Source organism: Drosophila yakuba, chromosome 2L (genome assembly GCF_016746365.2).
Source record: "Drosophila yakuba strain Tai18E2 chromosome 2L, Prin_Dyak_Tai18E2_2.1, whole genome shotgun sequence".
NCBI classification, from domain to species: domain Eukaryota; kingdom Metazoa; phylum Arthropoda; class Insecta; order Diptera; family Drosophilidae; genus Drosophila; species Drosophila yakuba.
In genome coordinates this window covers 14,290,381-14,311,740 of record NC_052527.2, presented here as the reverse complement: position 1 = coordinate 14,311,740, position 21,360 = coordinate 14,290,381, and the positions used below count along the sequence as shown (strand labels likewise).

Sequence of the window (21,360 nt, the reverse complement as noted above, 5' to 3'; positions counted from 1 at the left end):
TTTATGTGTGTGAATGGTGGGTGAGTGTGTGAGAAAGTGTTATTTTGTTATTTTGGACTGGGAGCGAAAAATGTGTGGAAAACTCAGGCGGGCTTTCCACGATTTATGGGTATTTTGCATGAAACCGGCACTCACACCCAGACAGATGACCACAAGTATGATTTATATTTGATTTTGATTACAACTAAAGCAACACTGTTTTCAACTTGCTGCCCGGAGATACGAGGAGCAACATGTGGGTGTTCGTTGTTTGCTGTTTGCTGTTTGGTGTTTGTCAGTTTGCTGGATGATTTGTTATTACACCTATAATAATATTTATGTGGGCTGTTGGGTTTTCGCTTGCGAGAAATGGACTGTGTTCGCATTTCGCCATGGTCTCTGCTTATTTATAGCTACGGTGCATGCAAAATTTATTATCTACAACACAAACACAAACACGGATACAGATACAGATACAAGTACAAATACAGATACAGATAAACACGTGTATAGCACGAGGCAGAAACACACATACACAACAAGAGCTATAACAAACAACTGAGATGATGGTAGTTAGTCCAAAGCTGCTGAGCTGCAAACAACTCCCTCATAAGACATTCACACCGATCAAGAGATTCTGCTATCTATCTGTATAACTTTTCTGGCACTACATCGATTTGATATTATTCAGGCAAAACTAGATGTTAAAGTATCAATATCCCTACCCAAAACTGCAGGACTTTCGAACCAATTTCTAATTTCCTATCACTTTAATCAATAAATCCAGTAACAAAGAACGATTGCGTATCTCAGTTGTGCCCCATAATCTCATTCATCAACGATTGATTGCCAACTGGTTAAATGGCAGGGAGTAAACATGGTAACATGGCAACTTGGTGAGCGGCTAAACTGGTTAACTGGACGTGTAGTCGAGGAGCCTTCGAATACGACCACAAAAAGGAGCGCCATTGTCGCAAAAACGCAAATCGATTGGATAGTCAGGACATGTTGCGCTCCCCTCCCCTCCCCCCTCGATGCAGCTTATCCCCAGGCATCGGTGCTCAGACCCCTCACCACTCCGACTCCATGTCCACCGGCTCGAAATCCGTAATGCAGTTGAGGAGCTGAAAACCGACGCTCATAGCTGACAAGCTCGCTTGCAGTTTGTCTGAAACTGTCGTTGTCCTTCGTCCTGCGTCCGTCGTCCTTTCGGCCAGGCTTGCTGCCTCCTCCATCATGTCGACTCCTCCTCCTCCTTGCTGGCGGTTTCCACGTTTTTCCCCCGTTTTTTTGTTCTTTTTTCTTTGCCAACAAGCGGGAAGCTTACATGGAAATGCGCTTCAGGACGTGGCATGCAAACCAAATGCAAAGTTAACCATTGCCATCGAGCAACTGGCATTTTTGCCCATATCCATATCAATGCGGTCCACCCACACTTTCCACCGCCTTTTGTGCAAATTTTGCGCAAATTGATTTGTTGTTATCACACAAAAGCGCGGGCCAAGCGGGCTGTTTGCTGGCAGCCATTCTCTGGGGCCAATTCAAGTGGCAGGCGACAGTCAGCAGGCGACAGTCAGCAGTCGGCAGTCGGCGGCAAGGACTTGCCAAAGGACTTCTTGGGCATGCACATTTCTAATGCACCTGGCCCCGGCCCGCCGTCAGCAATTGGCTCAATTTTCGGTGCCGTGTAAGCACTACTCACAACTGGGCCAACTGTCAAGCCCCGAAACTTGCTCCGTACTTGCACTCGATTGCTGGCTTTGGTTTTTCCCCCATGTGCTCCATGTGCTCCATGTGTTCCAAATTCAATTGTGTGTCGAGGGGCGGAGACACCGCACATTCTTGCGCGAAAGCCATACAAAACTTGTCATGTGAGTGACTCCTTAAAAGCCAATCGACTTCGTCTGAGCTGCCCTTATTCTTGATTTTTCCCTACTTCTCTGGCTCTCGTCTAGCGAAACTTTTCATTATGCACTTGGAGGCCATTGCAATAATGTGCAGAAATTGCTTTCCACTTGGCTGTCTTGTGAAAATATTGTCATGAGATGTCTGATGTTTTCACCACTGATATCAGTGTTGCAAGTTAAAAGGAAAATAAAGATATTTTTCGATACTTTCTAAGGTGGATGGGAAACGAAACACTATTAAGCTTGGACAAATATTTACTTTTGTGGCTATTGCTTTTACTCTCTAAGTAATTTTCAATTTAAACAATTTTAAACTACGTGTGCTTGTACAGTAATCACTAGGAATGTTCAAGAGCAGGAAAAAAGGTTTTGTTTGCAAATTGAAACACAAAATATTATTCCTACAAGTTCTCTGCATTTATACATAAGTACTTTTCTAATTTCATTAACTTTATGGCAAACTCTACTATAATTTGAATAAAACTCTTCGATGTGCAGACTCCCACCAATTTCTACTCAGTTATAATTATGCCCGCACCAAAGGCATTATAAACTACATCGCACTCAAACACACTCGGCACCACACACAAAGAGACTATGTACAGAGATACATGGATTAAATATGTACCATACTTAGAGGAAAAAAGATATTGGGAGGCAAATAGAGGCTAGATTACCATTTACAGAACTTCGTACACCAGCACAGCATGTTGCATAATGGATAATTGGACAGCAGTTTTGACGTTGCCATCTGCTTTGGTTATATTTTGCATTTTTTGCATTCGTTGCATTATTTGTTGTTTATATTTTCATATGTTAAACCTATTCACATTGGTACGGGTATAATGATGCAGATACAAAAGCGTGTGTGCAACTGGTGACAAAGTTACGAGATAAAAAGGGGTTTGGGTTTGGGTTTTGGAGTGGGCGGGGAAGTGGGCGGGAAAGTGGGCGGGGCTTGCTGGTTAGTCGGTTGGTATCTGGATTCTTGCGGGGATCGAGGGTGAGGCTGGCATACACGTAAGTTCAAAATATGGGCCCAACATCAACATTACGATATTTTTCATTACATAAATTATTTTATAGTAGACACGTATAGTAGCTAGACATGTTGGATGGTTACAACATTCATTTCGTACTCTGTACATCCGTCCGTCACATTTCGGCTCGGCATTCCCTTCGCTTCGTTATATTACGTTCCTTTTGGGTTCTTTTGATTTACGTTTTGGGGTCACACACACGGGGTTACACGGGGTTACACTGGGTTGCACTGGGCTACTCGGGCTAAACCTCGACTCAACTGACATTTCTTTTGGTTCTCGGCTGGCTTTGGTTCTCAGCTAAATTGCAGATACAGTTATGCATACTAACAAAATCAAAGGGGCAACACAAAATTGCAGCTTGCATAACGGCCTCTAAGTAGGCATCAAAAACTAACAAGGAGCCAATTGAAAAACCGAACAACGAAATGGGTTTTTTGTGTGTTTGAAACTAAAATGCACGACAACATCAACAATAATAACAATCAAAGGATATCGAACAACATTTATTTGTGCAACTATTTGCAAATACGTTTTAGGCATTTTAGGTATTTTAAATGTTTTTATAGCTTGATGCTCTTTAAGGATGTGAGCTGTGATATAAAACATGAGCATGTTCTTGGTTTTTGGTTCGAAATGAATATGGTTTTCACTGGAATGAGTTAATACATAGACTGACTTTTCTCTTTTAAGCTAGAATTTGGATTTGATTTTTGAATAGTTATTTGTCTCTTTGTATATTCCCAAGTGCGAAAATAATTCCAGAATTTATTTTTTAGAGATCTGAATAGTGTCTATATCGACATTGAAAAATTTTACTGAAGTACTTCTTTTACGTTAAAGTATTTGGTTCTGATTAAATAGCCAAATTTTAAATGCACATTGCTGAATAAAAAATGGAAAAAAAATATTGTTTTAAGAATCATGTTTTAGAGATTAATGTTCATTTGTTAGGCTTCGTTTTTACAATCAAGGAACACAACACAATCACAACGAGTAACTAAACAGTGTAAAATAGCTAACACAAAAACATTTCGCTAGCTAACACATAAATTATCTTAACACGGCTCTTTTTTCTCTTCGCAGAGATAAATCATATGAAAAATGCTAATTCTATGCGACAGTGGCCTCAAACCCGACAGCACGGAGGACCTCAACTCGAGGACATTCCGCCCCACGTTGGCAGGAGTAAAGGATATATGGGGCAGGATATTTGGGGGATATGGGAGGTTCCTCTGGAGCTGGCGTTCTGAGGCCACTGAAAACTAGCTGAAGCTATAAATGATGAGTGATGGTCGCTTTTGCAGTTGTTTCTTATTTTGATATTTTTGTTGTTGGTTGGTTGGTTGGTTGGAGATAGTTTTTGGTTGCTGTGGTTGTTTGGGATGCTTGTTTTTACTTATATTTTTTTTTTGGTGGGTTGACCTATTTGCAACTTACCCATTCGGACATTTCGTGCGTATCAGCATTTCGATGATGATAATTTAATATTAAAATCGTTGACACAACGGATGAAGCTACCATAAACATTATGCAATTGAAATATGTACCTGTTGGTTGGTTGGGCGTGTTGTCAATATATATATATATGTAAATATTATATATATTTATTATGTTTAGTGTGGGAATATATTGTAATTGTTGTAGTGGTGCACGTGGATTGGTTAGTTTCATTGTTATTATTATTATGTTGGATTGGAAGTTGTTGTTGTGTTTTGTTAGTTCGTTTTGGGGTAACGCATATTTCAAAGTTCAGATTTGATTTTTTTTCATAGTGTATGGTTTCGATTCGTTTATATGCATTTTGTGTGCATATCATATCATATCATTTTTGCGGAGGGTACACAGTTGTTTGAAAGAAAGAAAAAGGCAAGAAATATGTACAAAATATTTTAGTTAGTACATTAAATGCAAAAATTTTCGGTTTGTTAGCTTCTTAATCGTTCTGTTTTTAAAAGGCATAGCAAATGTTACTTTCAGGAAAAATACATATAGATTTATTTTCTGTTTTTATTCACACACACACGAGGTTAACTTTAGCTTGTATACTTTAGACATAGGTTAGGTATGTATATATAGAAGTTAGACACCAAAAAGTGTACGCCAAGAACGGAATTAGAGAAATTCAACAATATAATTTCAATTTGAATTTTGTTAGCGCTTTTTGGAAGATAAGTATTCGAATTTGAAGATTGCTTAATTTTGAAATACAAAATTATGAAAAAGTGAAAAAAGTTTAGTTCGGTTGACTCAAATTTGGTTTAATTTATAAAGTGGGGTTGTTCCTTTTTGCTTTTCACTGTGAAAATGATAGTTATTTTTTTTACTATTTTTTTAGTATTTTTGAAGCAGCTTATATGTTCCACTTCTTATAAAGTGGAGTGGTTCCTTTTTATTCACCCCCAACTGTAAAAAAAATTAATTTATCTATTTAATTTACCATTTTTAGAACAGTTTATGATTTCTTGAACAGGATTACTAACCGAGTTGTTGTAGTCTTGTCTTTAAGAATTTTGAAAATTGTATAAGAGGATTGGGCTTTCCTAATAATATTTAACCCAATGCAAAAAGAAATCTTAGCAATTACCAAGCTATTTATCTCTTGGAAGTCGATCTATCTTCCCTATCTCCACTTTACAATAATTTTCATTCTATTGTTTTTTTATGATTATATCAGCACTATTTGGAACATCCCAACTTTATGTAAAATTCCGATACCTTGACAACCGAAACTAAAAATAGTTATAACGTGCAAGAAACTCGTTGTCAAATATGTGTGCATTGTTCAAACTAACTCGTGGTTTAATTTATATATAGGTTTTGATCAGCTTTTGGTCTTTAAGGTTCATATAATATAGTGGGTTACATTGTTATTAATTGGTTCTTCGCAAATTCGTTAAGGCTTTATAATCTAATTATAAGCCCCTCTAGTTATGGTTAATTAGTTTTCGATCGCTATTTCGTTTTGGAAACATTTATCTTTGTTGCATCAGCACTTATATTTCTTTTAGACTTCAAAGCCAAATATTTATGCACAACATTTGACTTTGCTGCCAAAGTAAATATGTCAAGTAGTGAGCTGTGCTCCAAATTCGCTTGGGTTTTTAATTGTGTGTCAAAGTTTTAATATTATAAGATCATCGGATTTTATTCGGATTTTAAAATCATTTTAGAAATGCATGGATATATAAAATGAGTATGCAACTGCAACTTTATAGATATTCATAAACGATAGGTATACGAGTATGAAAGTATTACGGTATAAATGTTAAGTTAATGAATCAAAAGCATAAGTAGGAACAGCGATAACATGATTCAGGTACACATAAGTACGACAATACGAAAGCTCTACCATCGACTACTATTGGTAAACAAAATGATCTTACCCAGCAATGGCACCGCATCGGAAGTAGCCGGCATTGTCTCGGCAACCATATTGAGAAACACGGTCAGCGAGAGCAGGATGGTAACACCTAGATATCAGATGGAAAGTTCCGATTAAGTGAAGTGGATTTGCATGGAAAATCAAGGCAGTGGCGCCATACTTGTCGGCATTAAGTATGGCATTACATTTTCAGAGTCCATTGTGTTTTTGGTTTAAATAGCTTACATGTAGTTATACTGTGTTAGCTCTAAGGAAAAATAAAATCCTGAGTTCAGTGTTGCTAGCAAAGCCATTTCTCACCGCTGCCCGAATATTTCTTACACTTCACTAATTGTTTTCCAAAGCATTTGGAATGTCATGCCCCATCATTAACACTTTCTGGGGCAGTGGAGCCTCCCCACAGCTTTTAGTACCATGCACTTTCCAACTCGCCCTGACTAGCCATTCATTTTTGTGTACTCAAGGAGCTAGGTCGAGTCAGAGAGTCCCAGAGTCCCAGAGTCCCAACTGATTTTCCGAGCCACTAATGCCACGTCCTGTCGACAGACAGCACACTTTAAGGAGCATTCCCAGACTCGTTGAACACTTTACACTTCTCTCAGCTCCGATGGCAGCATTAAAAGTTCAATAGTTTGCTTACCATCGTTGAGACTGTGGCGTCATCAGCAGGCCCAAGCTGGCGGAGTGGGTAGCGATGGCCATAATGGATAATGTGCGATGTCAGTCAGTTAGTCGGTTAGTCAGTCGGTTAGTCAGTCAGTTTCAAAGTGAGGCAGCTGGCTGGGGAGCTGTAGCTCATTCCTATCGACACGATTATGAGGGGCTTCTAATTTGAAATTCGCTGCTTTCGCTACTTTGGCTGCTTTCGCCGCCAACTAGGCTGTCATTATTTAAAAAGTACTTGGCAAATACTTTTCGAGTGGCTCTTAAGCTGTTTGCATGTGTGTTGGGACTTTCCCCTCCCCAACCCAGCTTGTTATTCCCCAGTATTTGCGTTGCGTAAGTGGTTTGAAATTAATGTGGCTTGCTTTCCCCTGCCCCTTCCAGTTTCCAGTTTCCCCTTCCTAGAATCCAAATTTCCTGGCGAACTTACCCAGTGATAATTTTTCACCCGAATCCGGCGGCAGGGTGAATCCGAGCAGGGCCATGGAGGCAATCAGTACACAAGGTATGATCAGGTTGAAGAAGTAGTACAGTGTTCGGCGGCGGATGATGATGGCGAAGGTGATGTCTATATAGGGTTCCGGGCAGCAGTTGTAATAGATCTCGTTACGTTTGCCGGGCACACCTGCGGTGGTTCAATGGTAGGGATAGTGTGATTATGATAGGTTCTCGGCGCGATTAGGCGGTATATATGTCGGTTTCTGTTCAGATATGTTGTATCTGTGGCAGTTTTTACTTGTCACTCGGGCTGAGCACCTTGTTCTGAGCATATTTCGAGATAGGAGTAAAGTAGGGTAGTAGGAGTATGTAATAGTAGTAGTAGAGCATGGTAGAAAGTTGGTAAAAGCGTGTTCGGAACAGAGCAGAGCAGAGCAGATCAAAGACTAGAGTGGTTGAGTGTAATTGAAGCAGTATTGCCATTCAGAGTTCTTGAATGTTTTACAGATATGAGTGGCTGGTGGCTGAGAGGCTGGGAAACGAGTGCAGTGTGGGTGTTCATGCAGGGTTGATGTTCGGATCTTGGGTTTCATGGTTTCGGAGTTTCTGGGTTTGGTTGAGTGTAAACTTAGTTTCGGAAAGAGTTTTATTTGTCTAGGCAACTAATTGTAAGTAAAGTTACGTAAGAGCAGAGCAGAGTGGAGTAAAGCCGAGCAATTTACTATGGGGTAAAAGTTGGTATGCACTTTGCTTTCCAAAATGTAAATACGTAGTAGAAAAGTATGTAGAGATAAGAAATCGTTTGTGGGTAGTTCAAGTATGCATATACATGTACAAAATCAAAGTTGAGAGTGAAGTTGTGTGCGCTGAGTTTATTGGCTGTAAATGGAAGGTCCTCAATGTGTCCATGGTATTGTGCAATTTATACTTATTTTCCCTTTGGCCACGAACACAACCATATTTACTCGGCTAACTATTACCCCTTTGTCATGGTATCGATTTTCTAAAATTATTGGCCAACTGTGGCCAAGGAAACTTAAGCCACCGCAAAGCAAAATAGTTGTCCTTGCTGATTGAAAGATTTCTCGAACTTCTGCTAATCTGCTTTTTGTAAGAAACTTTCTCCTAGCATTCTAAAGCACATCCATTCAAAAACCATGGAACCTCTTTCCATGACAACTCCGGTCTCTTCTTAATTGCTTTCGTACCCGCCCACTCCGCGACATGTTCGCAAACATATTTGCAATAAAAACTTTTGGCAAAAGCATTTGCCATATGCCCAAAAGAAGTGCACAAAGTACGGGAATAGCAAGTGGGAGTGGTAGACAACAAAACTTCGAGCAAAATTATATGCTCAACTTACTCCAAGATTACCAAAGGGATTACCAGCGACACAGACTGCGAACAAAATGCCTTGGCAGCGTATTTAAAAATGACCTAGCTACTTTGGGCTCCCACCCGAAGTTCCCAAACTCCTTTCCACAAACAGTTTACCTCTTATGTCTGGGAGCACTTGGCCAACTCAAAATAATTTGCATAAGCTGGTGGAGAAAAAACCCGCAAATGCGGATAGAAAATAACGAATGGCCGAAAGGGGGAAAGGGTGAAAGGAAACAAAAAACAAAAAACAAAAAGCCGGCGAAAAACTTTTGAAAACTCCCGAAAAATTACGCACGGAAAAATAAAGAACCGAAGACAGGAAATAAAAGAGAGCGGAGTTGGCAAATGAAACCCAAATTTGTTGCAAACATTTTTCTTCTGCACTTTTGTGGCCAGTGTTGAGTTGAAAACTTTCTGCGTCTGCAAAAGGCACTAATTCGCAGTGCATGTATGTGCGGGATGCAGAAGTATTTGTCTTTTAATTTCTTAATTGGTTCTGCTGCACGGCTAAAGAGCTTGGCTCCATCCCTCTACTTATCTATTCAGCTGGCTCGAAGTTTTCCCGGACTGCGGAAAGCTGGAAAAATGAGGGTGTGGCTGGATTTTCAGCTCTCATGGTTTTCAATAGTATGCTGCCATTTGCCCATTGACTGCAAATGTATTTTGACTTTCCTTCACTAAAATCTCTCGGCTTTGTGCTCTAAATAATTTACTCCAGTTAGCTTCCTAGTTGAGTCTCTCCTCTAATAGTCCATTTTGTTGTCTTTAAATTTTGGGCTAAACTAAATCTACCTTCACTATTGAGCTGTGTTTTAATAGTTAGAAATCCCTGCCTACATGAACTTACTAGAAATAAAAAAGGTATAAATAAGAAGGTAATTGTTTTTGGCTTCGTGTAATATTTGAACGTCTTAAACAAGCGTTTCATCCGAAGTGAGTCCATCTTGGATTAAATAATAACAAACAGAATTTACGTTACATATTTCGTATAAATATCGATTACTTTTATGCCATAATATGTACAGTATTTTCTTTAGGATCTCCTCGTATATTAGAATATATATAGTTGTTAGGCAAAATGCAAAACGTGTCCAGCCATCTCCACAGCTGTCTCAGTATTTAAAAAACAGTTGGTATAAGGTATAAGTTAGCGATTCTATTCAGCATTCAGTTAGTTTCTTATCGTTACGCTATCGGCATGCCTTTATCAGCCATCAAGAATAAGATGTAAATATTCCGGGAAAAGTAGTCTAAGTAAATGCATACAGGGTCGGGCCTTACCTCTTTATTAGGTTTATAACTTATTGGGGCCTGCACTTGGAGTAGCATAGTTAGACTGTTATGAGCCCGAATTATGCTCCTCCAGGCAGGCTTCTTACACTGAGAGTAAACGAAATGTTTACGCGGCTATTTCGGTCTTAAAAGTTAAAGCGCCCAAAGAATTTATGCGATAGTTTTGTTTGTCGGAGTTTTGTTTTGAAAGTAGAGTGAGTGGGAGAACACTGGATAAGCGTGTGATTTGGGTGGAGTACGAAAGTATTTGAGTACGAGTAATTGGGTGGGATAACAACAGGGTTCATCGAGTGCCTTACTTAATTCCGTATTCATTGACCTCGAAATTGAATTATGATGAATTAACCATATGAGGAAAAGTATCAAAAAAGCAGTGATGTAAACCTTCTCATCTCTAAATGATTGAAAGCTGCTTTCAATCACGTATCGATGAGCAACACAGTCGTAGTTTCGAACGGAACGAGTTCGGAACTTTAGTTCGCAGCTTGAACCCTGCTCAAGAGTGAAAGAGAGTAAGTAAGAGATAGATAGAGAGCGAGTACTGAAGTATTCTGGTATACTGGTACTGGTATACTGGTGTGTGTGTATATCTCTGTGTGTTTGGCACACGAAAGTGCTATTTGCTATATGCTATATGCTATATGGTATATGCTATAAATCAGCCGCCAAAAGGCCAAAACTCCGCGAGGGAGCAGCAGCAGCAGCGAGTCCTTAGCACTTGGCCAATGTCCTTTCGCTGGCTGGGAGTGTTAACTTCCACCTCCACACACACACTGGAATCGGGAGCATTGCGGAGTAACATTGTATCTCAATTGTAATGTGATTCATTCTGCCTGAAGAACGGGGTAGAGACCGCCCGCTCAGAGTCTGAGTTTGGGTGTCGAAGTATGTAGAGAGAGAGGAAGGTGGTCGCTCCAGGACGACGTTGGCTTACTCACCCAGTAGTTCCCACTCGCCGTTGAGCACGTAACTGCTGATATCACCGCCAGTTTCATCTTGTAATTGTAAATCCAGCTTTTTATACGATATTCGGGGAGAGGGTAGAATAATGTAAATATCTCACTCGCATTATCAGATCAATGCAGAAAAACGAACCAAGGCGAAATCATAAGGCATAAATACACTCGATTCGAAGACTCGAATTGGTCAAGCATAACAACTACGAGTAGTTAGTTTTCAGTAAGTTAAGTACTTCCTGGTTGCCCTGCTTGCATGGGAGACTGAACCAAACCTGGAATCCGTCGTAGGTCCAACTGCCGAACTTCATCTCGCACCGCTGGTCGTCGAAGGGAAACCACGTGATGTCGATCTTGCACGTCGACTTGAAGATCCCCGGCGGCACGTACAGGCACGACCCGTTGTTCCGCACCACCACGTTCGTCTGGTAGGTGCCATCGAATCCCTCATCCGCACTGTTGTACATGAGGACGTCTGGCTTCCAGATGCGGTGCGGCGGGATTCGCAGATCCTTGACTCCGCCGTAGTCCGAGGTGTTCCAGCGGAGATTCATGTCGTTCCACTCCAGTTTCAACCACACATTAGTGACTAGCAATTGATTTTTCTCGTCCTGCGGGAAGAAGAAAAAAAAAGGACGGAATGCCCAGGAACAGGAAGTTAATTACACACGTCGCACGGAATCATGTTTTATTAATTAACGCGTAAAAATCGCGGCTACGTATGATGTATTCATAGAGCACAAAGTTTCACCGAGAACCCGCACTGCCTGTTTTTTATAAATTATTTCCTGCCGCAACGGATGCCAGCTGCGGTGGGATTTGGTCGGCAGCTCACTCACGTGCGGCAAAAATGGCAATTGAAACAGCGGATATACATACATATATTCGCAGCGAGATGCTTGCACAACCAGCTGCGAGCTGTATTCCTTTCATTTCACTTAAGAGATTAAAACATCATTCCATGCTTGGTAAATGTCGATGTAATTCCGCCTTTTCTTTAATTAAATCATCGGACAATATGCCGTTTCTGTTCCGTGATAAGCTATGTTTTATACTTGTATATTTAAATATTTTAAAGTATTTAAAGGCAATTTAAAATTGTCGCTTAGTATTATACAATATATTCTAAATTATGGAAGAGAATGTTAAGCATCATCACATTTTCAGGTCACCCGTGGTATAAAGCTATAAATAATTAAGCCCAAAAATCAGCTAAAATTGGATGTATACTTTAAGCGTGCCTTAAACAAGATAGTTGCACTTTTCAATGCATTGTAGCCCACTTTCCCAAGGGATGTGGCCCAATAACCGAATCCGCGCTTTACACAGAAACCAGACACCGAATCCGCCGCAGCGGCAGCTGCTCCTAAAAAATGCAACTGCTGCGCACAGGGCGTATGTGTAATTTACAATTAAATGCCTGAAATATTCATGGTACACTCGCTGGGCGCTGTTGCTCACAGGAAACAACAAAAAGGGAAGAAAACAACTGGCGAAACCCGAATCTCGGGCGCCTAACTAACAGGGCGAGGGCCAAGGACCACAGGGATCGGGATAGACATTGTGTGGATCGGGTGGAGGACAAAGGATTCGGGATGAGCACGGACTCCGCGTGGCTCGAATGCCTTGTCCGAGCAATTTGCCTTACTCAGTGTGCAAGTGCAATCGCAAAACGGGCTCAAATATGCGACAGGAATGCGGTGCAGATGCGGCGCAGATGAAATGGAGCCGCCCGCCCCAGCGGAGGTCCAAATACCCAGCCCGCAAGCGGTTTCCAACCAGCATGCTGCCAATATGTTTTCCGCCCAAATCGGATTGGATGACGGGGATGGTGGATGGTGTAGTGTATGGTGTATGGTTGATAGTTGATGGCGAGGGGGTGGTGTGGTGCTGAGGTGGTGGGATGAAAGCCAACAGACCAACAAAATCGAAGCTTTCGGCAAATATAACGTTGTAAGGGAGCGACGTGGCAGGACTTGGTAATATTGCGGGCATAACGCAGTCCAAAGGCAAACATGCAACGTGTCCCTGTGTGCTTGCATGTGTGTGTGTGTGAGAGGATGGCTAAATATAGCCATTACATTATTGCACTTGACTGCAGCAGAGTCCATTTCGGCCAGCAAACCTATCCCTATCCCTATCCCCCATTCACATGGGCAAACAAATCCCCTCCCTTCTGCATACTTGTGTTTTGCAGTGTACTTTGCGACTGCGACCGCAGCAGACAAACAAATGCCCGACGCTAAAAAGTATGCCATGGTTTTTGCGAGGACGAAAGTGTTTGGGAAGCAGGGGGGCATACAGGGGGATTAGGGCTCGACTGCGACCTAATAAAATTCCGTTTTCCAAATTGAGTTTCTGATGACGCTCCATTATTTTCACGGCTTACACATTGAGTGCGAATTTGGTTTGACGCCACTAGGATAATTCACTTAGCTGGTCACTGAAACGTAATGGAATATCCATCCCAGGTACTTTTATTTACAGGATTTCGCGGACCTGTCCCTGCTTAAATTCATTCATTCACTTAATTTTAGGAGGAACTACCTGCTTTTGACAGAACATTGCCATTCTGGATATACATTCAAACTGCAGTTGGCGGAGCAACTCCTATTTGCAAGCCATCCAATTTAAATTTTGAATGCGCATGTTCATTTGGAGTAAAAGCGGTGCACACAATTATAAAACTAACAGCCGCAAAACGTGAGAGCGCGAAAAATATAATTAAAAACGCAAACAAAACGGGCGGTGAAATGGGAAAACTGAAAACATATATATCTTAAATAGAGTTTTGCTGGTCAGAACCGTGAAACAGATTTAAATTATGTTTTGACTGGGCTTAAAGCACTAAAACTAACGCCAATTTATAAGAAAAACAAACTTCTTGAACATATCTCGGTAACTCAACAAAGTTAGCTTAGAAGTGTAATATAATAATCGTAAATAATAATGCACTGTGTATCTTTGGCTGCTGCTCTCAATTGCTTTTGATGCTTCCTTAAGGGAAAAGGACATGTTTTTGAGGCCTGTGTGCAGTTTTTTGTGCGGTTCTCAGTGCAGCAGCCTCACAAGAAACCCCATGTATAAATGAAGCTTATTCGCATTCAAATAGTGTGCGTATATATGAATGTGTATGGGCTTTTGCATGTCTACTAAAGGAGGCGAGGAAAAATATATAAATAAATGGCGGCTACGGGCGGCAGTTGTTGAATTTTAAATGAGCAAAAAAGCAAACGGCAAAATTATTACAGCCCACAGTTTTTATTTCCCCCACTACTCCACTCCGCCATGCTTTTTGCACAGCCTTCGGCCGGGCCAAAGACAAGTTTTGGTATGCGGAAATTTGCATATGTGCGCCGCAAATACATACATATGTATTCTCGCAAAGCACACATACACACGCAGACGGTTCATTGACATGGCAGGCCAACAACGTTCGGGGAATTTAAAAAACGGAAAGCCAACTCGAAGCCTGGAACTGAAACTGTAGCATAAAGCGCGGCGCTCGCTCCCCACGCACACCACCATGCATGTGCACACACACATACACGTACATGTACAGGCGGAGGCCTAGTTTCTCATTGTCCTGTATGCATAAAAAATGGCTGGCCCATCTCGACTTCATTACTCATTTTCCGCTGATATCCGTTGATATGCACCCCGCTCTTTCCGTCGTCCCGCGTCTACTTAATCACTTCCTCCGCACCGCCCGACATCCACGGCTGATCCTTGGCCTGCGTCTTGGTCCTTATCTAGGCCCTCCTTACCGCTTTCTCCTTACTGTCTTTCTCCCACTGATGCCAATTAATCTGCGCCTCGCTTTGTCTGCTCCTTTTTAATTAATGCGCCTGGGAGTTGTTTTATTTGTACTTTCACCGCCTTTCGCCAGCCCTTAATTTCACCTCCTTGCTCGGCTGGCTCTGCCTGCTCTGTTGCCTTGCCCTGAAAGTCAACTTCTTTTTGTATCCTGTTTTGCCCTGGCCTGTTTTTCACTTTCTTTTTCATTTGTCTTTGCAAAGCATAGTTCACAATAATCCCCTTTCCATTTGTCAAGCTGGCTGATTGTGCTGAACGGCGAAAGCATGCTTATTGGCTTACTAGCAGCCTTGTTTCCAATTTGACTTACTTTCGAACGGATTAGATTTTTTGGCATCAGCATTCTGAGAAACTATTCGTTACTCCATTCGAATCTAAAGGACTCTCAATAAAAGTCGAGTTCCTCAAGATCGATGAGAAGTAACTCGTTTAATTTAATTTCACATCTTACGCTCTTGACCGCTGAAAGTTTCTTTTCTTCCATTGACTGCTTCATTTTAAAATCGTTAAGTGGTTTCGTGGTTTATGGTTCTCAATATTTACTTTAATACCCACCCACCATTCAATACACTTCGGCATGCCGATTCCTTTCACTCGGCGCATTTAATTAAAAAACACTTCAATATTCATTTGCTCCGCTGGGAAAATAATTGGAACTGATTTAAACAGCGCTCTTTTATTTCATTTGGGGTGACAAGAGCGATCCGTGGGCCTTCCAAAATGCAATTAAATTGCAATGTTTGTATAATTCCGCGGAGTTCACTGTTCTCCCCTGAGAAAACACACTCGACTGTTCGTAGTGAAATGTATTTATTTATTAAATGGGGAGTACCGACATATGTGCGAGTCGCTTTAAAGTGCCTTTTCATCAGGATATAATTTTTGTACAGCTTCTTTGGCGGTGCTTCTCTAAACTCAAGCTACTGAGCCCACAAACCCTTAATTTATAACAATTAAATTGAAAAGCACAGCTCAAGTACAGTTGCGTTAGCAGGGGGTCAAAGTGCTGTCCCAATTCCTGCTAAACACTTTCCCAGCCACAAGCCATTGAGCAATCCTCTGGACGGGACAGCCATCCTGCTATCCTGCCGTCCTTTACATCTATTTATGTGTGCCTGTGACGTTGTGCTCATTTGACAAAATCGTATCTGCACAGATGAACGGAAACGGGAACGGCTTGGCGAAGGACTCGCAGGACACACAGGCACATGGATCTCCTTCTACGTCTCAGTCGTTTGCACAGGCAACAACATCAATCAAAGTGAAAGTGAGTGGAGTGCCCCATCCGCAGCCCCCTAAAAATCCCCATCCCTGCCGAAAATGCATTGAAAGCATTTGCGAAAGTATGCCAAGCATGTCCATGCCCATCTCTGCACATGGCAAAAGTGTTTATGCTGTTTATGCCGATGTATACCCCGCAGACCCAACCATTGATGGCCAGGAATAGAAAACCGCTGGCAAGTGTTGCACGAAGCTATTCTAATTTCGTTGCCACAGCGGAGCGCACAACAAAGGGAAAGCTCTTCCGCACACTTATAGAAACTCATGACTGGGGGAAATGCAATTTCCAGCGTCAAAACTGCCAACAGGAAGTGAGCAGGTAAGACGCTGAGGTAAATGCCATTGTCCTTTTCCCGAGGACAGGTGACCTCCGGGAAAGGCAATTATGACCTGTGCTTTACATAACTCAAATGCGCATAGGAGCCGTATTACACTGAAAGGACTGCCATTTCATACACGGCCGTGTGATTAGAGTCCTTCGGAGTTGGTTCTCCGACGCAGGAACTGTTGACATTGCCTGATAAGTGAAATTGATGAAAGGTTTGCCTTTGTTCCTCGGCACACCGAGTGCAGCACTTTCGATGGCAATCTGGCTGCAAAATCCCTGCCAGGTGCTTAATCTTTAAATTGCTCGGATGCCCAGTTGGATAGGGCAAAAAATATGCAAATGCCGGTGCAGCCACTGCATTTAACAGTTAAAATATTGCCACCGACGAACGCTGGCGTATCCTCAGCGGACAACTAATGGCCCTGCCGACCTGCAACTGGCAGAAAAATCGTTTACTTGACACAAAAACTGCTCTACTTATGGCGAAAATTTATTTTCACAACTCCACGCCATTCTTTTTGGTACGATTGATTGAACAGATGCCACTTTTTGTTTTTAAAAAACCCCCTAAAATTTAATATGATTCTTCGCGATGAAAGAAGTTGTTTTGGATGATCTTAAATATTATATATATATTTAAATAAAGAATTACGTGAAGTCAGAGTGAACACGAACTTTCCACGCTTTTTTCATTGCTGGCAGCGTAACGAGCTTGCCAATTGAAACGGAGAGTGGCAGGAGAGTAATATCCTTTATTATCGCAGCATATGCAACTAATTTCCTTACGATTACGATTCCCCGTGAAGCATTAAGAATTAAGCATTAACAACTTTTGATTGCCGTGACATCTAAGCGGGGCACTAACAGTGCGCAATAAAAGTTTGAGTACACCACCGGGCTCATAAACCCTAGTTTGGCATCCAAAGGTGGTAACGGCCGTCATTCCCTCTCATTTTACCCGAATGACCCGATTTTGGTTTTTATGCCCGCAGCACCGCGTTGCGCTCCCAGTTCCCAGTAATTGCCGCTTTTCTGCTGCTTTCGCTGTATTCGCTGTATTCGCTGGATTCCTGCTGCGTTTCGAGTGTGCGTGCTGCAGTTTTTACTGCCACCCAGAAACAGAAACGGCTACAAACAACGACCGCCAGCGCATTGTGCCCATTCGTTCTGTTCTTTCGACTTCATTTGCACCAGCAGCAGCAGCAACTCGCACTTCATTGCTTTGCCCACTCCCGCCCACGCCCCACCATTCAGCAGGAACTTCAGAACTTCAGAAACACCCCTCGCCTGCCCGCGGGCTTATATGTTTTGGCACAAGGTGTGAAAAGCACATGTGCAAATTTTATTTATTCATTTTATTTGCATGCCAAGTGTGTACGGGTGTATTTTATTGTAAATGCACTGCACAAAATTGAGCAGAGGCATTCAAAACTTTCTTACTATGCAGTTTAAGTTATCCAAAAGTATAACCCTTTTATGATAGGCTACCCAATGCTTAATACAAATATGTTATAAATTTGAATTGCACTTCATTGTATGTTTTTTTTTGATTCTGAATATTTTATGGACCACCCCTGTTTTCTTTCGGTGTACTCTGCACCGCCTTTCACTGTTTGCCTTCGTGTGAGTGTATTTGTTTGTATGTGCGACTTTTAGCGCGTCACTGAATGCGCAGTTTTCTAGCGTCTGGAATCGTTTTCGTTTTCGCTTTTACTTTTCCATTTTTTTTGTGCCCCAGCCATATATGCCAGCAGCAACTTTTCTGCGTTGCTGTTTTTGCTTTTCATGCCTCATGTGTGAGTGCCTTTTGTTTGTGCGCTCCATTTTGCTGAATCCCAACTTTATGCGGCCCAGGATCTGGTCCTGGCTTGGTCCTAGCTGGGTCCTGGCTTGGGTCCTGGCACACCGTGGGGATGGGCAAACAAACAAGCCGCACATACGGACAAATGCAATGCAAATCTAATATGAATTGAGGTTGTCTCACTAACAAAGGCAAACGCCTCGCGTCGCCTTTTCCGACAGTTTGCACCTTATTCGCTCACCAGTTCTTTCTCTAGATTCCTGCCTGACTTTTCACCCCCATACGCAATTGTAAGTTGGGGCAAAGTTTTCGCAACTGATGAATGCAGAACGAGCAAGCGACCAAACGACCAAACGACAGACAGGCGGACCGCCCAACCGCCCTTTCGAAAGGTGAAAATGAGTCAAACGGCGCACATGCCACATGACGTTGCATGTAATTTGCTCGACACTGCCAGTCAGCCAGGATATGTGTGTGTCCTGTCTGCAAATAGGCCACAGGGGCGTGGGAAGGAGTTGCGGGGGCAGCTGCCATTCAAGGAACAGCCAACAGGCAGCAGGACACACACACACACATGTGAGTGAACTGCTCTCTGGCAAATAATTAAAATTTCACTTTCTTGGCAATTCACTTTTTACCCAAGCACCAAATTGTGTCATCAGGGATTCTTTTTCCACCCGCCTACTTTAAGGCACCTATTCAAAAGGATGGGCTAAAAAAACTGGTGAAACCGAAAGTTTCTTGCTGACACAACTCTGGCGGTAATTAAAACAGGACCTTAAAGGAGTGCTTTTAATTTCGTGTTCTTAGTCACAGCGGTTCAGTGGTTCAGGCAAGCGAATTGCAGTGTGGTTCTTGAACTTTGAGCTCTTTTGATAAAGTCAATTGCAAATAGATATACTGTATCGTTTAACCATCTAAATATATGTAACTATAAATTATATATAAGTTTATTTGCTCAAATTCGTAACAATATGATATATAAAATGTATGTCTCTACTTACCACATCGATAATTTGCATTAAAGTTAAACCAAAGCTTAATTGTAACGGGTCCGATTCATTGAGAACGGGACGTTCTAGTGTATTATAAGGATCCAAAAGATCGTGTAACAGTCTCTTTTCATGATATCCTGCTAGGCAAACTGCAAGTAGATAAAGTTCGAATTAGTGCATACAAGTCGGTGCAGAAAGTTGGCTAAGAGTAAGTGCTGCTGCAACTGCTTGCTCTTTCGCAGCAGCACCGCAATTCAACATCAATAATTCGGCAAATGGGTTTGCTGGGGCTTTGCGAGTGAGACAACAACTAAAATTTATTGATATGCAAAAGTTTACGAGTTGCTGGCTTCTGCAAGTTGGATTCGCCTGCTTCTTGGACTTGGACCCGTTTTGGGATGCGGGTCCTGCAGTCGGCGTCGGATTGGAAAGGCAACAGAGGAAGGAGTTCGAAAGGATGGCAGAAGCAAAGTTTTTGTGCTCCGCTCTGCCAACACACATATGTCTTTCGCAGTCGCAAACAGTGTGTTTGTGTGCGGGGACGAGACCATTGTTCTCTGGCAGGCGAATAACAAAAGGAAACTTTTATTGAGCAAAAGTTTTTCACATACAAATTTTCTTGTTACGTTTTTTCCCCAGCGATAATAGATTGCCTCATCTACACACACACACACATATGTACATACAGTGGAACAAATGCAGGGACGAACATATTCGCATCGTTATCGTGGAATTATTTATGCATGAATGTGGGCAGCAGAAGAAACTACAAAAGAAGCTAGCTAATGTGGAAGGAGGAATCCTGGCCGCCCGCCTGCTCTTTGCCTCTCAATTTGATAATTTCTTAAGAGTTTTCCTCTAGTTTTTCCCACCACACGGCTTTTTCCCTTGCAGCATCTCTATAAGCAGACAGTAAGTAGCGATAAGTTGCGGATTTATCGAGTTGATTGGGAATGCAGCTCGTGTGGCACGGCGAAAATAATCTGGGAAAATTGCCATTGATTAGGTTCTTGAAAAGTGCATTAATCCCAGATTGATGAGCGTTGCAGCAATTGCCCTGAATGCGAAGTGTTCGGTAATTAAATTCTCGAATTATTCAATCTGCTGCTTTGTGTGCAATTCTCTTTTTTTTGGTTTTGCAACGATAGTTGCGATACTTTGTACGCAAAAAACTTTTCACTTTCCACCGAGCTTAGTGCGCTTAACCCAGAAGATTTGCATACGAAATGAACAGCGTTTAGAAATTATGCACGTGAATTTTTTAGTTTTAATTTGTCTTTAGTCCTGCTCCAGTGTTTCAGCTGGCTTTCTCCTGGCCCTGCCACTTTCTCGGCCGTTTTTGCATATTTCATTCGCTTTCACGCGCTCTCTCTTCCTTGTTCATTTAATATTAAAACAAAATGACGAGCCTGCAGGGCAAGAAAAAGGCCGAGAGCAGCCCAATGAAGGAAGAACTGCAGCTAACGAGCAACAATGAGTGGGTTGGTTGGTAGGTTGGAAAGTTGGATAGGACAGCAGCATAAGGCCTTTAAGGCAAAGCATTGACACCAGCCGAGTGGAGCAGTGGGCCTAGAACAAAGCAACTCAGGGCTCAGAACAGGGCACAAAAACAGCAGGACAACAACGAAAAAAAGAGGCCAACGTCTGATGAAGTGTCAAAATGAATGTGATAATAAAGCAAATATGAGGGGCTGCCAGCGATCCTGAGTATCGGCCAGCCATTGTGGGCGGTCACAAAGGCGATTTTGCCGACTTTTGCGACTTTTGACTGCGACATCACGAGCCGAGACTTTTGTTTCTATTTGCTTTTGTTGCCAAGCCATCAGAAACATAGATACAACGTGCGAAATGTAAGTTATGTGCCTAAAATGTAGGCTTGAAGTACAAATAGTAAGCTGGAAACCTTAATAATTTAACATTTTTTCGATTAGAAACAACAAAATGGAAATAACTTTAGTAAATTGAAAGCTTAAGCACTCGGGAATTAACAACTCTGAGGGGATTGCATAGAGTCATTAACTATCCATTTTTAAGTCGTTAACTTTTCGCAGTCATCTTTAAATTTGGCTTTCTTCATCTTCCTCTATTTTGCCAGCAG

At 41.9% G+C, this 21,360-nt stretch overlaps 1 protein-coding gene across 3 annotated transcripts in view; it reads right to left on the bottom strand.

Annotated features, from left to right (window-relative positions):
• Positions 1-21,360, bottom strand: part of LOC6528206 (neuronal acetylcholine receptor subunit alpha-7) — a 55,691-nt gene that overhangs the window by 6,820 nt on the left and 27,511 nt on the right. For all 3 annotated transcript variants that reach the window (XR_006245127.1, XR_006245128.1, XM_002089232.4), the window contains exons 5-10: positions 19,272-19,411; positions 11,317-11,652; positions 11,024-11,099; positions 7,405-7,599; positions 6,313-6,399; positions 4,367-4,476 (exon numbers count right to left, since the gene is read on the bottom strand). Coding sequence is in view for 1 of the 3 variants with exons in the window: in XM_002089232.4 (XP_002089268.1) it covers positions 4,367-4,476; positions 6,313-6,399; positions 7,405-7,599; positions 11,024-11,099; positions 11,317-11,652; positions 19,272-19,411 (944 nt within the window). In the remaining 2 variants the exon portion in view is untranslated. The remainder of the gene's footprint in view (positions 1-4,366; positions 4,477-6,312; positions 6,400-7,404; positions 7,600-11,023; positions 11,100-11,316; positions 11,653-19,271; positions 19,412-21,360) is intronic.